This window comes from Lutra lutra, chromosome 5 (assembly GCF_902655055.1).
Source record: "Lutra lutra chromosome 5, mLutLut1.2, whole genome shotgun sequence".
In the NCBI taxonomy this organism is placed as follows: Eukaryota; Metazoa; Chordata; class Mammalia; order Carnivora; family Mustelidae; genus Lutra; species Lutra lutra.
Genome location: NC_062282.1, coordinates 95,217,028 through 95,236,736, shown reverse-complemented (window position 1 = coordinate 95,236,736; position 19,709 = coordinate 95,217,028). Strand labels below are relative to the sequence as shown.

At 39.9% G+C, this 19,709-nt stretch overlaps 1 protein-coding gene across 5 annotated transcripts in view; it reads left to right on the top strand.

Annotated features, from left to right (window-relative positions):
* Positions 1 to 18,925, top strand: part of ADAMTS6 (ADAM metallopeptidase with thrombospondin type 1 motif 6) — a 312,212-nt gene extending 293,287 nt beyond the window's left edge. For 4 of the 5 annotated variants that reach the window (XM_047730844.1, XM_047730845.1, XM_047730847.1 and 1 more), the window contains 3 exons: positions 2,477 to 2,653; positions 5,064 to 5,220; positions 17,359 to 18,925. In XM_047730844.1, the coding sequence (XP_047586800.1) occupies positions 2,477 to 2,653; positions 5,064 to 5,220; positions 17,359 to 17,468 (444 nt within the window). In that variant the 3' untranslated portion in view covers positions 17,469 to 18,925. Of the gene's footprint in view, positions 1 to 2,476; positions 2,654 to 5,063; positions 5,221 to 17,358 lie in introns of those variants that run through there. The other variant, XR_007127597.1, reaches the window with a different exon arrangement.
* The last annotated feature ends 784 nt before the right edge of the window (positions 18,926 to 19,709 follow it).

Sequence of the window (19,709 nt, the reverse complement as noted above, 5' to 3'; positions counted from 1 at the left end):
CTTTTTGTATCTCAATTTATTTTTTAATAATTAGTTAATACTTCTTATGTGTTCCCATGACTTTGTTTTTGCTGCTGAGAGCTATAATGTGGATCCTAAGGCCTAAAATTTAGTTCCTCCTCTACCATTTGCTGTTTCACCTTAAGTGACTTAAGCTTTCCTTATCTGTAACTGTTCTCAAACATTTGTGTAAGAATAATGTCTTTGAAAGTGTTTCATGCGTGAGCTGTGAAACTCTAATGAGATATAAGGTAGTAGTGTTATTATTGATGATAATATTAAGCAATAAGAAAGTGACAGAACTATCTTCTAAGGCTTTGGCTTCTAACACTGGTGGATGGTGAGGAGACTTCGTGCAAAGTCAGGAGGACTAGACACGAGTGGGGCATGCTCAAGAGACTAGAATCAGGGCTTTATTCATTCTACAGAACACATGCAGGAGATGATTGCATGTCTTGGTTTCTTGAAATATAAAGTATTGGGAGTGTTATGATGATCACATGAGATAATAAGTGCAAAGCACATAGTGTAATGCCTAACATCCAGGAGACAGTGGGAGTTAGTATTGGGTCTGCCATTTAGTAGCTGCATGACTTTCTACCACTTGCTCTTAGACTGTTTCCTCATTTTAAAGACAGAGTAATAATTGTCATCTGACAGGATTTTTGTGAAGACTATGTAGATTAGATTAGAGCACTTAGCACAACACTTGGTATATACCATGTTTATTAAATGGTATCTGCTATTATCATCATTATTTTTAGTAGTGGTTAACTAACAGAAATGACAGCAGCATTGGCATTGTGTGTGGCACTGGGCTAGCCCTGGAGAATACAGCACATTAGTGTGGAGCGATGAGTCTGGAGAGGTAAGCGTAGCCTTCCTATCAGGATATAGTAAGCATATTTAGAATTTGAATTTTTATCTTATAGACAATAGCAAGCCATTGAAGGATTTTTCTGTTTTAATCACAAGAGCATATAATTGGATTTCTCCTTTGGAGAGTGAACGGAGATAAGAGCAAGAAACAGGAGACCTCTTAGAAAGCCAGTGCAGGGGCACCTAGGTGCAGTCGTTAGGTGTGTCTGCCTTGGGCTCAGGTCATGATCCCAGGGTCCTGGTATCAAGCCCCACATCAGTCTCCCTGCTTGGTGGAGAGCCTGCTTCTCCCTCTCCCACTCCCCAGGCTTGTATTCCCTCTCTTGGTGTCTCTCTCTCTGTCAAATAAATAAAATCTAAAGAAGAAAGAAAGAAAGAAAGAAAGAAAGAAAGAAAGAAAGAAAGAAAGAAAGAAAGAAAAGGAAAGAAAAGAAAGAAAGCCAGTGCAATATTACATGAAAAAAATGATGTTTGTCTGAAGTAAGGTTAGTAGCAGTGGAGACAAAGAGAAATCAATAGATGTGAGAGAGCTATAGGGGCTCCACACTCAGCAGGGAGTCAACTTGAGGATTCTCTCTCCTTCTCCCTCTACCATCCCCCCTGTTTCCTCTCATTCTCTCTCTCTCTCTCTCCCCCCCCCTCCAAAATCAGTCAATCAATCAATCATTTTAAAAAACTATTAGCTTCTGGAAGGTAGGGATCATCTTATTTTTATATCCCCTTCTCAGTCTAGTGTAACTCTTACAGTGGATCTGGAAATTTCTTCTTTCTTTCTTTCATTCTAATGAAAGGTATAGAAGCATGTTTTTTAAAAGTGTTATGGGTAAGGTCATCACTTGACTGAGAGGAAGAACAGATTTTAAGGAAGGTTTCAGATGTGCAGGGGAGAAAGTTGGAGACTTTAGTCAGTCACCATGTTTAATAGGTGACTCTAGAAAGATAACATTCCACTTAACCTGGAGAAAAGGTAAATAATAGACTTTGTGACATAGGAAGAAGCATCTTTTCCTCAGTATGAAGATCAGACTGGTTCAACTAAAGAACAGTCAAAATTCATTATGTTTGGGAAATTCATTATGGACAGAGGAAATCCAGAGATTTTTCTGTGCAATAAACTCCACCAATGGCCATGTATGCTTAGTTACCACACTCTAAGAAAACACACCTCAGTCAACCCCTAGCCTGCCTCACAAAGATGAGTTCTCATGGTCTATGAATAATGGAAGGATTCTTTTTGGAAGACTACATCCAGCAGGTAGGAAACCAAAGATTCCACATTCCAAAAATTAGCAGAATCTTATCACAGCTGAATGTGGCCAAGGATAGGGAGGAATCGAGGAATAAACCTACCTACAATAAAAGAAAAAAATAAGTTAGCCAAGAAAAGCAAACTTTGGCTTTAGCCCTTAAAGTCCTTAGGGAAAAAGATAAAAGTACTTTTGCCTAAAAACTTAAGGAATTTTCATATCTGAAAGACTTTGCCCAGAATTTAGTGTATATGCGTATTGTATACCCAAACACATTTACTTCAAGAAAGATTTTTCTCCCAATTTTCCTCTATCTTTAGAATGTTGTTATTTATTTGTTTCATTTCCAGTGTACTCCCAAATGTGGTCCAGGATTCAAGCATCGGATTGTTCTGTGCAAGAGCAGTGACCTCTCTAAAACATTCCCAGCTGTGCAGTGTCCAGAAGAGAGCAAACCCCCTGTCCGTATCCGCTGCAGTTTGGGCCGCTGCCCTCCTCCTCGCTGGGTGACTGGAGACTGGGGCCAGGTAAGGCAGTTGCACAGCGGGGCTCCTACTGAAGCAGCACCTTGAGACCCTTGAGTTTCCTGCCTGGGTCGTTATGAGAGCTGAAGAGTTGAGTAACACCACTGAGAAATCTAGGTATGAGATACAAGAATGAAAAAAATGCACACGCAGCAGCTGCCACACATAGACCCATTTAACTGTGTCTCTCCCATGCCCACACACTTCCTAATTTTACCTACTTCTTGGATCTTAACATTTTAACTTAAAATGGAAAGAGAAGGAGTCTATATGGGCAGATATTTGAGCAAGCCAAAACAAACTTTGGATTCTAGTCCTATCTCTCAACTACTTCAAAAACAAATCAGTTAATATCAGTGTCTTAACTTTACTACTTGCAAAGTAGCTCCTCTTAACTTCACAGAAAAGTTATGGGTGTTATGTTGATCAGTCTTTGCAATATTATTAATATTTATTCCTCAATAGGTTTATCAGATGGACATGAGCTGGGAAGCCAGTATATAAGGCTTTTCATATGTATTTTTATTAGACACATTTTATGTTCTAATTTACATTTTTTTCTTTTTTTATTCTTACTTTTAAATTTTGCTATCTAATAGAAGACCACCTTAAATCCTTTTAAAACAAACTGGTATGTTTGATTAAAAGGAAAATTGAGTTTTATTCTTTTGAATGTCAAAAAGAGAATCTATTAGGTTACATTTTTAAAAAATGCTCCAGAAAGTAAGTTTCTAGATGGTTATTGCCCTTTTCCTGTGGTCTTATAATTAACCTTGTAGCTAGTTGTTTCCTAAAATCTGAGGCCCAAATAAATCATGATACATAACTATACGAGTATGGTTTTGGACCTGCCATTACTTCTTTAAAATGGCATTGCATAGAAGTAGTTGGCAAAATTCTGGCCAAACTTAGGTATTTCTAGAGTATAGCAGTATCTGGACCTCTTTCGTTACATTTGGGAGAGGGCAAAAGATTTTCAGTCTTCATTAAGGCAAATAAATATACTTTCTCTGTGCTTAGTCAGCCCTGTGGGTAAACAGGAAAAAATATGATTATCACATAGTTAACATTTGCATTTGTATAACAAATCATTAATAATTTGCATTTGTATAGCAGTATTTAATTTATAAAATACTTAAATGGATACACATGATAGGGTAAAGCATTATAAGCAATTATGTGTGTCACTGTGGAAGTGTAAGTTTCATAATATGGAATTGATATGCTATTAAAGAATCAGAACAGACATGCTCTCATAATTTTTATTTAAACCAGGTAGACATTTCCTTCCTTACATATTCTTTGTTGCAATGCACTATTATATAAAAGTCAGTTGAAAGTTTTTGCATGTTAGTGATTTTGCCAAATTTATAGTAATCAGTTTCAGATTATTTTTTAAAATATTGTTAAGTCCTTTTCTTCTCATCTATATTTTAAATTCAGTTTCCTAACGTTAAAATTAGCTGGTAAAAATATATTCTCAAGGATGCTTTAATACATGTTTATGGTCCCGTTTGTTCATCATTTTGTATTTAAACTTTTTTTAAATAAATGTGTCTATGAATATCCTTGCAAGTCCTGTAAGTGCTTTGAGAGTTTTTAACAAATAAATTCAAAAGGGCCTCAGTTTGTTTACCTTGTAAACATCACCATCACCTGTCTTGGCACTGGCTAGCTCATCTCCTTGATCCCAAATCTCACAGGCTTTGCTGGCATTCTGGGTGGCAGACCTAAAGGGTAGACCCAGCTTCATTCTTCAGCCTGGACAGCTGATTAGTCCCAGCTGAAACTAAGTCACTCTGAGAGTAACTTCAATTCGGAAGTAACTAAATTCCCGATAGATGAAAAAGAAGAGGGAGACATGCTGCTTGGTTCACATTTGTGTGACTGACATCTTAGGAAACTCAGAATACTTATTTAAGCTCTTTTTTTTTTTTTTAAACTGGTCCCCATCACCAGCCTGCACAGCAGTCACTGCTCTTATACTGAACTCACATTTTGATCAGATACACAGTGCTCCGGTAGACCATCAGATTGTTTACCCGTAAGCCTATAATAAATAGGGAGCAGAAGTGATGTCCAGCCCCAGAATCTCTAATCTACTTCATCCTGAGGATTTTCTTATTGTACTCCTGTGACAGTTCACCTACTTGGAACTGTTAGAAAAGTAGCCCAAGAAATCTCTTGCTCCTTGGGAGCTATATTGCTTCAATTTTCTAGGGTAATCACATGATCTGTGAATTTCCAAACCAGTTCTAGAGGAGAATGACTTAATCATACCCCTCTCCAAGATGAACTTCATATGGACTTTAAAAGCTAATATATATATGGTATTTGAGAAGTATAGTATCTTTTTACCTGCTGAAAATTATTGATATCAGTATTTTGTTTTTCCCTGTGTCTTTGGGTTTAGTGTTCTGCTCAGTGTGGCCTTGGCCAGCAGATGAGGACTGTGCAGTGTCTCTCCTACACTGGACAGGCATCTGTTGACTGTCCAGAAACTGTTCGACCTCCATCGATGCAGCAGTGTGAAAGCAAATGTGACAGTACCCCCATTTCCAATACTGAAGGTGAGTTTCCCATGGAGAAAGGGCCTGTGTGTCTAGTGACTCACCTGTACTGGTTCCCAGGGTTTGAAGAGCCCCATAAAGACGCCATTGTTAGTGTAGTTTGTACAGAGCTTTTGTGAAAGCTGCACGTTTACTGGATATGTGATAAGGAAACCTACATTTTTTCCCCTGACTCTGACACTAACTATATGACCTTGTTAATCACTTAACCTTTCTGGAACTAAGTTCGCTTATCTATACCGTGAGAGACTGGAGTGGGTAACCTCTAATGTCACATCCAACCTAGCATTCTATGTTTGACTTGTGCCAGAATTGAGAGATGATTTCTAATGAACCACAGTTTGAAGTGAAAACTTCTGTTTCTTTTTGGAGGTAACAATGGATCTCTACCATCATGAAGATTAAAATTCATGCTTGTTATACATATAATGAAAGCATATGTTTGAAACTGTGTTTCAAATGTTAATTTTCTCATTGTAGAAAAGAAGAAAAAGATAATTACGTAGCTGTTTATAGAGGAAGACAGTGTCTTTGGGCTCTGAGGTTTCTCTTTCTTATGTATTGGGCAATCAATCACATAGGTTTAGAGGTCCATTTTTCTTTCTGAGTTGGAAGATAAATGGTTGAGGTAGAAAAGAGGATATAACTATCATATTAAGTTCCTGTGTATTGGATATTATGATAGGCCCTTTATATTTATGTCCACCTAATATGTCTCATATACATAAATATCTGTGTGTGTGCGTGCATGCACATGCATGTTATAATATGACAAGAACCTTCCAACAGCTGCTATTACTGAGGAGGAAACTGAGGTGCAGAGAACGATAGTGACTTGCCCAAATTAGTAAACTCAGGATTTGAACCCAGATACGGCAGAGCCCAAGGACATGTCAGTTTCAACATTTTTATGCTATTCTTAATTCACTCTTTAAGGATGGTGTTTTAGCATGAAAAAGAGCTTCTGGTTATAAAGTTGCAACACTTGTAGCTTGACCATCATGCTGAGTCATTAGATTTAGGCTCAGTCATTGCTGAAAGAACTGGCTTTTTAACATCCCCACAGCAATATATATATTGCAATATATATGAAGCAATTTATAGCTTCATTTTAGGCATTTTAGTAATTTCCCCCCATTTTTTTTTTTAGTAATTTCCCCCCATTTTTTTTTATAGTGGTTATCATCCATAACCTTCACAGCTGGAGATGCAAGGTTTTCAGGGTGGGCAAAATATCATTTGCACCTGGACTTACTTCTACCTTAAAGAAATTCTCCTAAAATGGATAGGTGTTAATCTGAGGTTTCTTGAATTATTTGGAGAAACACCTCATGGTCATTTAATCTTCCTGGCCAAATCACTTTTTGTTAATATTAATTTGACATAAGCAGTTAAGACAGTATTTTAAGCCTTCTTAGTAAAGGAGGAAACTTTTAGGAAATTATTAATCCTACAAAATATGACTAATCTTAGAACTATTATTCCCTAAAGCTGCTGACTCATTGAAAAGAAAGAGGATGGCTCTTACGAAATTAGATTTAAAGTGGGTATGTCTGTCGTAACTTGTTTTGTGTTCTCTTTGGCTTCCTAATAACATATATTGAATACATTTAAATACCTGAAACTATCAGTTCATTTCATCAGCAGCTAATTATCAAATGCTTGTTGTGGCCAGCCTTGGTCATTCATTGTGGAAAATTCAAGTTCATTGTCTTACAGGGAAGATACTTAAGAAAAAAAATAATAAAGGAAGCTAGAAGGTGTTATGTGGAGCAGTTAACATAGTGCTGAGAGAGTTGGAGAGTTGAAATGGAAGACCAGTGACTTTAACCTTATAGATCAAGGCAAGCTTCATAGACTAAAGTGGTCTGTGAACCAGCTATTATATGTGGTTGGAAAAATAACCCAGTGTGTGCCCTGGGAAAGAGGATGAAACGGTTGAATTAAATCATAAGTTGTCATTCATAAAGATATGGAATGTACAGATAACATTGATTTCAAAAGAGAAGAGATTCTTGCATGAAGTTATTATGAGTAATCTAATCTGACTTCTGGGGGGCACCTGGGTGGTTCAGTCAGTTAAACGTCTGCTTTCTACTCAGGTCCTGATCCAACCCCAAGTTGGGCTCCCTTCTCAACAGGGAGCCTATTCTCTCTCTCCCTCTGCCCTTCCTTTCTGCTTGTGGTTTCTTTCTCTCTCTCAAATAAATAAAATCTTTTTAATAAATAAATAAATAATATGACTTCTGGAAATCAGACCAGGGAGAGAAGAAATGCCTGTTACTAAGGGAGAGTTGGGAGAGATGTTTGGTAGTAGGGGAAGGAGTACGCTCTGGTTACTGCAGGAAAGTAGAAAAGGACCCCTTCCCCCCCCCCCCCCCCCCCCCCCCCCGCAGAATCAGGTTCTCTTGACGGTTAGTGGAAAGCTATGAAAAAACTAGTTCAGCTCTACCCCAAGACAGAGTAGGACTAAAGGAGATCTCTTGGGATTTAAAATATAGTTTTTCAGTGGGGTGTCTGTGGGTGAAATGGATAGAATCTTGAGAATTGCTTTAACAGCCACAGTTTAGGAATTGGTCCCATTCTAACATTTTATTATGAAAATAATAAAAAGTGTCAAACATAACAGCAAAGTTGAAAGAATTATACAATGAATACCCACCATCTGGATTCCAGCTTTATCATATTCCTGAGCTTGATATATCACATATATATCTATCTGTCCATCCCTCAATGTAATGGTTTTAAATAATGTTCTCCATTCACCCAACCATTATTATTTACCTAATAAACATTACTGACTATGTGCCAGGCACTAGGACTATGAAAGGAATGTGACAAGGTCCTTGGCCTCAAAGGGAGCACAGTTTATTGGGAGTGGCAGCAAATAATTTTCACAATATGGACACTACTTTAACAAGACAGAAAGAAGTTACCGTGAGTACACCGAGGAGGACATAAGCAGCAGAGGCTCATGGAGAAGGCAAGCTTGAGTGTGGCACTGGAAGGTATGAAACAATTTGCTAAGAAGACATGGAGGTCTGGGTGTTCCTAGCTGAGGAAGAGTATGTGCAGTTATGGGGCATAGGGGTAGCTCAGTATGGGTGCAATGGGTTGGCAGATGGGCAGGCAGTGGAGATGTGGCAACAAAGAGAGAGACAGGGACTTGGTTTTGAGGGTCCTACATACTGTGGAAGCTAGTTAGGACTCTATCTACAAGTTCTAGAGAACAAGTGAGGGAAATTGAGGAGCGATAAGCTTGGGATGGCAGAAGTGTGAAGGGGCAGTGGGAGGTTAACCTTGTGTGGAAAAAGAGTCCAGTCTTGCGATGAAGAAGGCTTGAACTAAGGCAGGTATAGTAGAAATCAGAAGGGAGAATAATGAATGGGAAAAAAAAGTATAAAATGGAAAGGAGAATAAAAAGAACCTGATGAACAGTCAGACATGGGGATGAGAGATTTGGAAGTGTCCAGGAAGACTCCCATTTAGATTTTGGTTACTAAATATGGAATTTAGGAATAAATCACGATAAGGAATTTAGGATCTATAAGGAAGTTAAGCACATTCATCCTCAAAAGCCATAATAAAATAATGGAATTTGAGTAAGATTTTTTTAAAAAATAAAAATAAACAATGGAAAGAGATAGAAGAAATGGAAGGAGGTTAAGACAATAAAGAATAATAGGAGAATGAAACTAAAAAGTGGAGCATCAAGACATTACGAATAATAACTAGTAAGAGGGAAATAGAAGTAAGGAGGGAAATACAATTTGCCTTGTTCAACATCTGCTTTAGTTTTTAATTCTTGAAAGACTTCCTTGAAGGGTTATAGCATTATAGGCTTGATTTTGACAGACCACCAGCATGAAGGTAACTCTACGCTGCCACCAAGAGTGACTTATAAGACATACTGGGTATTACTGCATCTAAAGTGCTACTCAAAGTAATTTTTAAAAGTACATCTGGCAGCTGGGACTATCCTACTCAAGCTTACCTGAAATTCTATACCGAATGCCATTTTATTTACCTTTGTGCAGTTTCAGGTTCCCTTGTAGTTTAAATGGTGAGTCTTTTCAGCCTCTCAATAGCACAGGCCTCTCTGTCATCTAGCATTTATTGCTGCCAGGTAATAATTCCTGGTGTGCCATGAGCTGGTAATCAACCCAGGAAAGGTGTTGTTAATGTGCATTGCTTTACCAGCTCAGGCTGTCTAACAGTGGCTTTGCTGTTCAAAGTTGTTCAAATGAACAACTCAGAGAAAGCCTGAACAGCTCCAGAAATCTCATCAGACCCCTAGAACAAAACAGCTCCTGGATTTGAGATTTAAAGTGGCATCTGATGTGTTAAAACCAGTGAAAGAGGGACACCTGGGTGGCTCAGTGGGTTAAGCCTCTGCCTTCAGTTCAGGTCATGATCTCAAGGTCCTGGGATCAAGCCCCACATTGGGCTCTCTGCTCAGCAGGGAACCTGCTTCCCCCCCCCCCCCCCCCGGCCTGCCGCTCTGCCTACTTGTTATCTCTTTTTCTGTCAAATACATAAAATCTTAAAAAAAAAAAAAAACAGTGAAAGGGACAATGAAGGTCATTTGAAGACTTTGATTTCAAGGAGGTGAGGAAGAGTTGTTTTTTCCTTTGCCATTTTCAAAAGCTCGTAATGAACCTTACCACTCGGGTTCACATTCCTGGCTGTCTGGTTTACAGGGAACCCTGGGATTTGTGTTGGGGTCATACCACCGTGAGGATGAATGTGGGTGGCATCCAGGGTATCAGAATGGGTAAAGGGAAACTGAGAAAACAAGAAAGAAAGAGGAACGGCTTAGTCCATGGTGAGATGAAACTGGAATCAAGTTTTATAGTTGACATCATCTTGCTTCGACGATGAAAAGTTGGTGGACTATTCCCACTGCGATGAATAATGTCAACTTCCCAAGTGAAACTTGTTAGTTCATCCTTTTCCAGTCTGCCTATCTAATGTATCAAGGGCTCAAGTACAGTTTTTTCAGGAAAAATCCTGAGTTCACACCCCTCACCCCCGACTCCTGCTTCACAAACTCACATGCACAGCCTCTGCCATCTCACCTCTCACTAGGCTCCGCATCTCCCTGGATGGTTTGACAGAGGCACAGCTGGTTGCACTTTCGTAATCCAAAAGATAGACCCTACAGTGCTTAAGTCGTAACTCTCTACTTACTGTGTTCTTCCTCTGAATCTCATGAAGAGTTTACAGCCTCACAGGGTGTGCATTCTCCATAGAAAGATGCTGAGTGGTCAAACCTGGTCATGAGAGGCTATGTCCCTATGTGCCCCAGGTCACTCCAATGATAGCTAGGCTTTGTACCATTTTATGAAATAGATGCAAGAGCACTACATCCCAGGAGTTGCTCTTGTACTCCTTGGACCAAGCGAAGCCTTCAAAGTCACAATGAATCTGAATCCAATTGCATCCTGAATATATAAGCCTCCGTTCAGTGTGTGTATTTTAAAATCATGTGTCTTAGGTCAGAGATTTGAAAGATTAATGTAAAGCACCTGGGGAAAAACCCGTTGGCATATCAATGATAAGTAGATTCATGTGTTGCCTGTGAAACAGGTTGTCTCATCTTATCATTCAACTCTACCAAAATCCAGATTGCCAGTGAGACCCACTCTAGCATACCTGGCAGGTTACTTCAGATTCTAATAATGGGTCTAGTTCACATTGTGGGGCATAGGGGTTGGCTTTCAGCCCTTGATATACTCCCAAGTGTCCTTGAGAAGAATTAAGGAATACTCGATAAATTGTTCTCCCTACTAGAAATATCTGGCCTTGGATAAAGTGATATTTTATTTTCAGGGAGAGGTGGGATATAAAAAAGAAGAGACTAGTTAGGTCCACAAAATATTTCCTAGAAACCTCATGCTAGGACTTCTTACTCTTCCCATAGCCTCACAAGAGAAAAGGTAGAATGAATGCGTTATCTTTCTCTTCCAGGACAGTACTTAGCTGGTACATGATGATGGTAGAAGAGAAAAATCAAGCTCCTTCATCTTAAAATCCTTGACCCTGCTGACTTAGATTCCACTACTTAAAAAGCAGTATATAAGTGTATCTGTATGAAGAAAATGATAGTGAAGACCAAAACTTCCAAATAGATTAATTAAAAAGTAATTATATTGCAAAAATATTCTACCTAAAGGATTCCTTTTTTTTTTTTTAAGATTTTATTTATTTATTTGACAGACAGAGATCACAAGTAGGCAGAGAGGCAGGCCGGGGGTGTGGGGGGGGCAGGCTCCCTGCTGAGCAGAGAGCCCGATGCCATGCGGGGCTCAATCCCAGGACCCTGGGATCATGATCACAGCCAAAGGCAGAGGCTTTAACCCACTGAGCCACCCAGGCGTCCCTAAAGGGTTCCTTTTAATAAATAAGTCTCCTAGTATAATAGTTTATTTACAGATTATGTTTTACTTAGGTATACAGAAGCTTTTGGTTATTAGATATTTTAGAGATTATCTAGAAATAGATGCCTACTGAAGATCATTCAGAAACCAAAACAGAACATTTATTATTATTTTGATTTCAACAAGAAACTGTGGTTTAATTATGCAGAGCTCTTCCAGAATGGTTTTTATCACAAATAGTAAGCTGTACTGTGTATTAATTCAAGGGTGAGAAGATGATTTTTTTAAGTTATTTAAATTCCAGTTAGTTAACATAAAGTGTAATATTAATTTCAGGTATAGAATTGAGTGATTTGTCACTTACATTGTTTCATTTTTTTTTTTTTTAAGATTTTATTTATTTGACAGAGAGAGAGCCAGCAAGAGCAGGAACACAAGCAGAGGGAGTGGGAGAGGGAGAAGCAGGCTTCCCACTAAGCAGGGAGCCTGATGCCAGGCTTGATCCCAGGACCCTGGGATTATGACCTGAGCTGAAGGCAGACGCTTAATGGCTGAGCCACCCAGGCACCCCACATTATTTCATATTTTTAATGGCTTTGAGAATGAAGCAGGCTAGTAAGTTTTATAATTAAGCCTTCTTGACTATATCAGCAGAATGTCAATGAGTCAATTCAAGAGCTCAACAAGTCGATCCTCTCTAGGTAAGCTAAAAAGTGGCAGATGGGCTGAATGGCCCAGTATAATTTAAAACTTTTCCGAATATAGTTAAGATTACATTCAGCTTTCTGTAATAGTGGGAATTTAAAACTTCTTGGTGTGTCTCAAATCACCTTTCACTTATGTCATTTTACACAATTGAAGGAGGAGGTTAAAGCTGAAGAAAAGTGTTTAGGCTATTTCAAATACCTGTTAAAAAAAACCCTATTCAGAGATGGAGAGGAGAAGGGAGTTGAGGGAAATTGGAAGGGGAGGTGAACCATGAGAGACTATGGACTCTGAAAAACGATCTGAGAATTTTGAAGGGGTGGGGGGTGGGAGGTTGGGGGCACCAGGTGGTGGGTATTGTAGAGGGCACGGATTGCATGGAGCACTGGGTGTGGTGCAAAAATAATGAATACTGTTATGCTGAAAAGAAAAAAAAAAAAAAAAACCCTATTCATTTTCTAGTCACCTGACTGACTTAGTCAATGGAACATGAAGCTCATGATCTTGGGGTTATGAGTTTGAGCCCCCTACCGGGTGTAGGTTATTATTATTATTTTTTTTAATTCCCCTTTTTTAAGGTGGCAAAGCAAATTTTCTGGTGATGATCCCACCAAGGGTTGACTCATGACGTTTGGTATCTGCCAAGAATACAGAAGTCTTAACAGGCAGAAAACTTTTTGTAGTTCCATGCCACCAAGAATGCTGCCAAAACCGAGGGGTCCAAGCCCCAGCTCTTAGACTGACTAGCTGTGTGACCAGCCTAGTTTTCCTAATGTTTGTGAGTTTCAGTTTTACCATCTATGTAAATCTGATGTCTTATATACATCAAAGGATTAGATATATAAGTATGTAAAATCGCCAGGCAATTCCTGGCACATAGGAGGCACTTAATAAATTATTTTTAATGTGATCGTTACTGTATCAAACTCTTATGACATTAAAAGGCAGAGAATAAAAGACCAGTCATGGTTGACCTTTTCTGGTAAATGGATTTCCATAGAAATAGATTGAGTCTCCCTGTCTGGGCAGTCTCTAGAAGGCAAAACCAAGAAGTAGGAATGGGGTCTTCCTCAGGGATCTTCCTTTGCGCATCAAAGCTGCATGTCCTCAGGCAGCCCCAAGGTCTCCATTTTAATGTCTCATCAAAGCCTATTGTCCCCATCTTGGCATTCCCAATCCTGGCTCCTTCCCCATCTCTCTCCACCCTATACCATTATGATTTACCTGCTCTCTGTTTGATATATTTTATTAATTTGCTCATGCATGCTAATGTGTAACCCTCCCTGAGAGCCTAGGTACATTGTGTTAGGGATCCCAGAGACATTATACACAATGGTTGATCTCAGAGGCAGATGTGTTAGTGGTAATAACGAGAGCTAAGGGACTGAGTGATTCCTCTGTGCCAGGTGCCAGGGGAGAGGGTTGAGGAGCGGGGGGCATGCTCTTTGTAAGCACTATGTCATGTGTGCCTCACTTTACCACATCCTATGAGTAGGTCTTGTCACAGGTCTCTACTTCACAGATGAAGAAACTGAGGCTCAAAGAGGTAAAGGAACTTGGCCCAGGACAATCAAATAAGGGAGGAAATAGCTCCAGAATTCACCCCCAGGGCTCACTCCAGATCTGCCACACCTTACCACTGTGTTATAGTGCTGGGGCAGGCACGTTGCGTGTGTTCTTCAGGAGTGCCTGCCTCTCTAAGCTTGATCCTGCTCCCAAGGCCCAAATGGCTTCCTGCTTTCAGTCAAGCTGGTTGGAATCAACTTAGTCGACAACTAACTTGAGAGGGGTATTGAAAAGTTCAGAGAAGGACAACCTGGCAGCTGGCTTCCAGCCTACCCCGAGGCTAGACACTGCTTGTGGCCAAAGGACTGTGCTCTGGGCTTCTGCATGATGAGTAGAGTCCTCTCATTTCAGCATGAAGCTGAATCTCAAGTTATGTATATTTGTAATGGTCTGGATGGGTGGATGGTGGGGTAATTGGAGGGAGGAACAACTTATGAATATTTTATTCATTAGTTATTACCTGTCATGGAATTGGATTCCAAGGTCTAAATCTAAAAGAAAAATCTATGTATTTGCTTGTATTTTGCTAATCTCAGTATTTTCCTAGACTAGCAGCAACTCTTCCAAAAATGGAGTAATGAATCTCCCAATAAAATTGAACCCCAGAAAATACTGACTTAGGTCAATAGGACAGCCTTTTCTCAGTAGTAATCTAAATAATGCACCAGCAGTAATCTATATATTACTGTCATCAGGTGATACGAAATAATAACTAATAGTGGTAGTAACGGTTGTAATTCAATGTCTTGTATTTATCAAGTCCTGACAAACTGTGTATGCACTGCTCCAGGTGGCAACATAGGATAGACGTGTTATGTGTGGAAGTAAGAGCTCTCATCGTCCCTGTTTACAGAGAGGGAAACTCGGGCACAGAGAGGCTGTTTGTTCAGAGGCATAAAGTCAGTAAATGAGAAAACTAGGATTAAACCAGGGCAGCCTGGCTTCTCATTTTATTTCCTTGTACTATTAAAGCAACCAGTCCTCCTCTCTTTGTTGTTTCTCAACTAAACGATCTTTATATTTTAACTAAAATTTATTTTGTACTTGACGCGATCCCATCAAGCCCCACTGCCAACTTGGAGGGGTGGTCTCTGCTGGCAGGCTGCCTCATTAGGATGGTGATTTTTTAAAAAATATTTCATTTATTTATTTGACAGAGAGAGAGATCACAAGTAGGCAGAGAGGCAGGCAGAGAGAGGGGGAAGCAGGCTCCCTGCTGAGCAGAGAGCCCAATTCGGGGCTTGATCCTGGGAACATGGGATTGTGACCTGAACCGAAGGCAGAGGCTTAACCCACTGAGCCACCCAGGAGCCCCAGGATGGTGATTTAGAATTAAAGATGAATGATACTGTGTTGGCTTTTCTCATTTTTTTTTTTTTAAGATTTTACTTATTTGACAGACAGAGATCACAAGTAGGCTGAGAGGCAGGCAGAGAGAGAGGCGGAAATAGGCTCCCTGCTGAGCAGAGAGCCCGGTGTGGGGCTCGATCCCAGGACCCTGGTATCGTGACCTGAGCCGAAGGCAGAGGCTTTAACCCACTGAGCCACCCAGGCACCCCGACTTTTCTCATTTTTTAAAAAAAAGATTTTATTTATTTATTTATTTATTTGAGAAAGAGAGAGAGAGAGAGAAAGCACAGAGGGAAAGTGTGAAGGAGAAGCAGACTCCCTGCTGAGCAGAGAGCCTGGTGCAGGACTCGATCCCAGGCCCCTGGGATCAAGGCAGATGCTTAACCTGCTGAACCATCCAGGAGCCCTTCTCATCATTTTAATAACTGCATTACCTTGACAATATATTCCTCTTGGTAACATGGATAAAAATTCCCCCCACCACCATGAAAATATTCTTAGCCTAAACCTGTTTTGGTTACTTTTTACTGGTCATGACAGAGAGGAAAAGGAAGAAAATAATGCCAAGTGACCTTCAAATTAAAATATGTGGAGATCTTTTTGCCTCAAATTCATACTTGATTCATAAAATATCATCTGATTTCTTTTTTTAGTACAACGTTTAAAGAAAATTTTCTTGTCTCTCTGCCCTTCTTTCAGCCAAAACTTACATTTACTGAGAATCCTAGTGCGGAAAGTTTCTATTCAAATTACTAACTTTTACTCTTTTTGTAAGTCAAATTGTGAGTAAAGAAGTTCAATGGTGACCGCGTTTATATTCACAGAAGACTGAGGGTTCCCGTTTAAAATTTAAGTCTTTCACTGAAAGAGCCTGGAATGTGAGATCAATAAAATTGTTACCTTACTTCTCAATCATAATGGAAAACTTTCCCATTCCTTCGCATATAATTCCTTAAGTTTATCATATATGCCTTCTGTACCATGTATATGATCTCTTGGAACTTCAGTGGATTTCTGAAGCCAGGAAAAAAAACCTTGCAAATAACCCAGCAAGCAACGACGCCAAAACTGTCCTGTTACACTGAACTTCACCTAGGGTTCTGCCTGATTCTAATTACCTTCAGCAGTTTACCCAGGATGCCTCAGTATAACCACCTGGAAAAATGAGGGTGGAACTTTGATTCTGGGAGGCATATGGAAATTTAATTACTAGGTTTACAAAGTATTTTAAAATCCCCAGATAAAAGCGACCAGAGGACTAGAGAAGAATATCATTATTAGAAGTAGTGGGGTCATGTGGTGGTGAAAGGGGTGCGGAGGATCAAAGACTGGTGTGCCTGTCTCTACACTGGCCCCTTCGCCCCATCTTCTGCAACCAGCTTCAAGGGGAGATGGAGAAAGAATCATTTATTCACCTTCTGGCTGCAAGAACTGCAGACCTCAACCGTGGCAATTCTAGCACTGAGGAGAAAGTACACATAGGAAAAAAGAAGGCCATGTCTCACTTCCAGATTAAAAAAAGACATTTCTACATGTTTCCATAACCCACAGACTGCTGCCATTTGCGGCCAACCCCTCAAAGTTTTCCTCTTTGTCTAGTGTAGTTGCTGAATCTAGGCCACTGTCAGCAATCCTTTTCATTCACCCAGGCCCATCCCCACGCCTCACAGATGCAGAGATTCTCCTGAGACATGTGTACTTTGGTATCAAACAATGCAACTCATGTTTGATTTTGGATAACCTTGCACTGCCGAATAAAATAACCCTTGAGAAAGAAGCAATAAAAGCGCTGTAAGAAAAATGACTCATGTTTCCAAGCTGTCTAAAGTGATCACTTATCCCAACAAATGGTAATTCTTTCAAGACACAGTGGGCATGCACCATACTTATAAAAGTCTGGGAGAAAAGCCTTGCAATCTTTTTTTTTTTAATTGTGTTAAAATCTATCAAAAGAATGTTTCTGGTAGGCTGTACCAGACGGGGTATGCTTAAAAACAAAAACAAAAACCACATGGATGTGGAAGCCAAAGTGGGTTGGTGCAAGGGGGACCTGACCAAACACACAGTCCCATTGGCTTGTTTATGCACTTGTTTCTGTGCCTCTAATTGTTTTCCATTTTCTGCCCCCATTCGTTAGAGTGCAAAGATGTGAACAAAGTGGCTTATTGCCCGCTGGTGCTGAAGTTCAAGTTCTGTAGTCGAGCATACTTCAGACAGATGTGTTGTAAGACCTGCCAAGGACACTGACCCACGGAAAGCCAGAGAGAGCGTCTTGTCATTTCATCGTGGAAATGCGTCCATCAAGGAGAGCCACCCAGAGGAAGAGGATTGATGTCCTTGCAAATGCATTACCCTGTGGAAAACGTAACCACTGGTCAGCCCTAGCTGACAGGATTTCAATATTATTTTAACTTCTGTGAAGTGGGATTTATTGATCCAAAGTGCTGGACACGGTATTAAGGAGGGAATGCCAGATCGGAGAGATCCAAACAACACAGGGAGACTTGCTTACTATGGAACGTCTGTGTTCTTTCGAGTAAATCCAATAGCCTGTTTACCTCCTTGGACCATTAAGATAATTTTTATTATGGACTTAGCAATGACACTGAATCCATTTGTATTTAAGACTGTTTAAAATGTAGCTGTTATGACTTGGTCAACTATGGAAGTAAAAGAAGATTCAGAAATCTTAAGTCATAGCTTAAAAATATTTACTATACTTTATCTCACTACAACAGCACCACAACTGAAATTCTAAAATGGGCTTTTAACTGTAATTTAAGGAGCAATTATAAATCAAAAGTAATGAAAGTTCATATGATTTTTCTTCATTCCACTTTATTTCCTTAGGAATAACCCCCCTGTTCTGAACACTGCTGTGAGCCATATATAAACTATATTAAACCGAACAACAGTGAAGGAATTAGCTGAAGGCAGTGCATCAGTTACTGCAGCTGTGTGAGTCTATAAATCCTGTGCTAAAAGACTGTGGCCAACTTGCCATTGTGCAAGTGAAGCTGAGATTTCCATTAAAACTTTAAGAGAAAAACATTTCGATTTCATGCAGAAGCCAGACCAGGGGTATGGTAGAGACCGAAGAAACAGGCCCTTTGCTGCCATCACACAGGATGCCTCAGTTCTTCTTTGGGTCACCCCAACTCAATTGTGTTGACCTCCTCACCGGCCACAGAACAGCTTCTGCCCTGTTGGACTGTTGCACGCGTGTTGAGCTTACTGAAATGATGCCGTGCAAAAGATAGACTGGCTCAGTGACAACCAGGCAGACCCTTTTGCTGACAATTGTGATGGGTTCCAGATGTCCCTTCTTTGATATGGCAGAAGGGCATTTATTTATATGAAAGCAAGTGTGTGTGTGTGCGGGCGCTTTTGAGTGTGTGGGTTAGATGAGTGTGCTTGCACATAAATGTGCTATTTCTGTGAGTTTTAAAGTAGGCAAGGATAACAACCAAAGAAGAAAAACTCATGAAGCCTAAAGATCATAAAGCATAATTTTAATAGTCACTCAACCAACTATTTTTTATTTTTTATGGATACTCAATGGCAATCAAATGTGAAACCAAGTTTCTTGGGCAAGTCAAATTCTAGAATCAAATCCAGAATCCTAAATTAAATCGGCTAGCTCGTATTTTCCCTATCCACAAGTAATTTCGTGTCATGGCCATCAAAAACTTCAATGGTGGGATTAAAAGAAAAGGGAAAAAGAGAGGGTACTTATTTGTATTTTGTACTTGAACACTTGTAGCTTGCAGCAGGTTCTTGATGAATGTGCTTTGTATCCTACAGGTGTGTACACCGTGCTACACCGACACCTCAAACTCCAACCAAATGGCTACTTTGTAAAGATACTACTTGCAGTTAAAGAGTATGTTTGACTTAAACCCGTCACTGTGTGTGCTCAAACTACATGTCAGGTGTATAAGCTACGCCGTGACCTAAGGTAGAGGTTAGTTTTTTTTTTTTGTTTTGTTTTTTGGTTTTTGTTTTTTGTTTTTTTCAGAAAGGAAAAGAGACTCACAGACTTCAAAAACCAACCTAAACTTCAGGTTTGCTATGGACAGTCAGCACAGGATGTTCTGCACACTCAGTCGTGGTCATCCCTATTTTCTCGCCTGCTTTCTCTCTCAACACCATAGCTCACGTCCCTGAGCTTGCCAGAGAAAGCTACTGACGATACACAACAATTGCCAGGGCCCCTCTGTATACTGCCCTGAAAAGACGAGCCAAAGCACCATCTATTCAGTGAAGGGGAGGCAGCCCATGAGCAGCATGGCCCCAGCACTGAATTCCCTCCGTCCCTTGCAAAGAGCAGTTAACTTGGTGCTAATGTGTCCTGGTGAAGTAAATAAAAGATGAGTACTTTTTGTGGCATTTAAGCATAGGTTTCCTGTCAGGATCTGTTTTTCCCCAACATAAATATCAGCTCATGTTTGTATTCCAAAAAGATTTCTTACATTACTGACTTCAGTC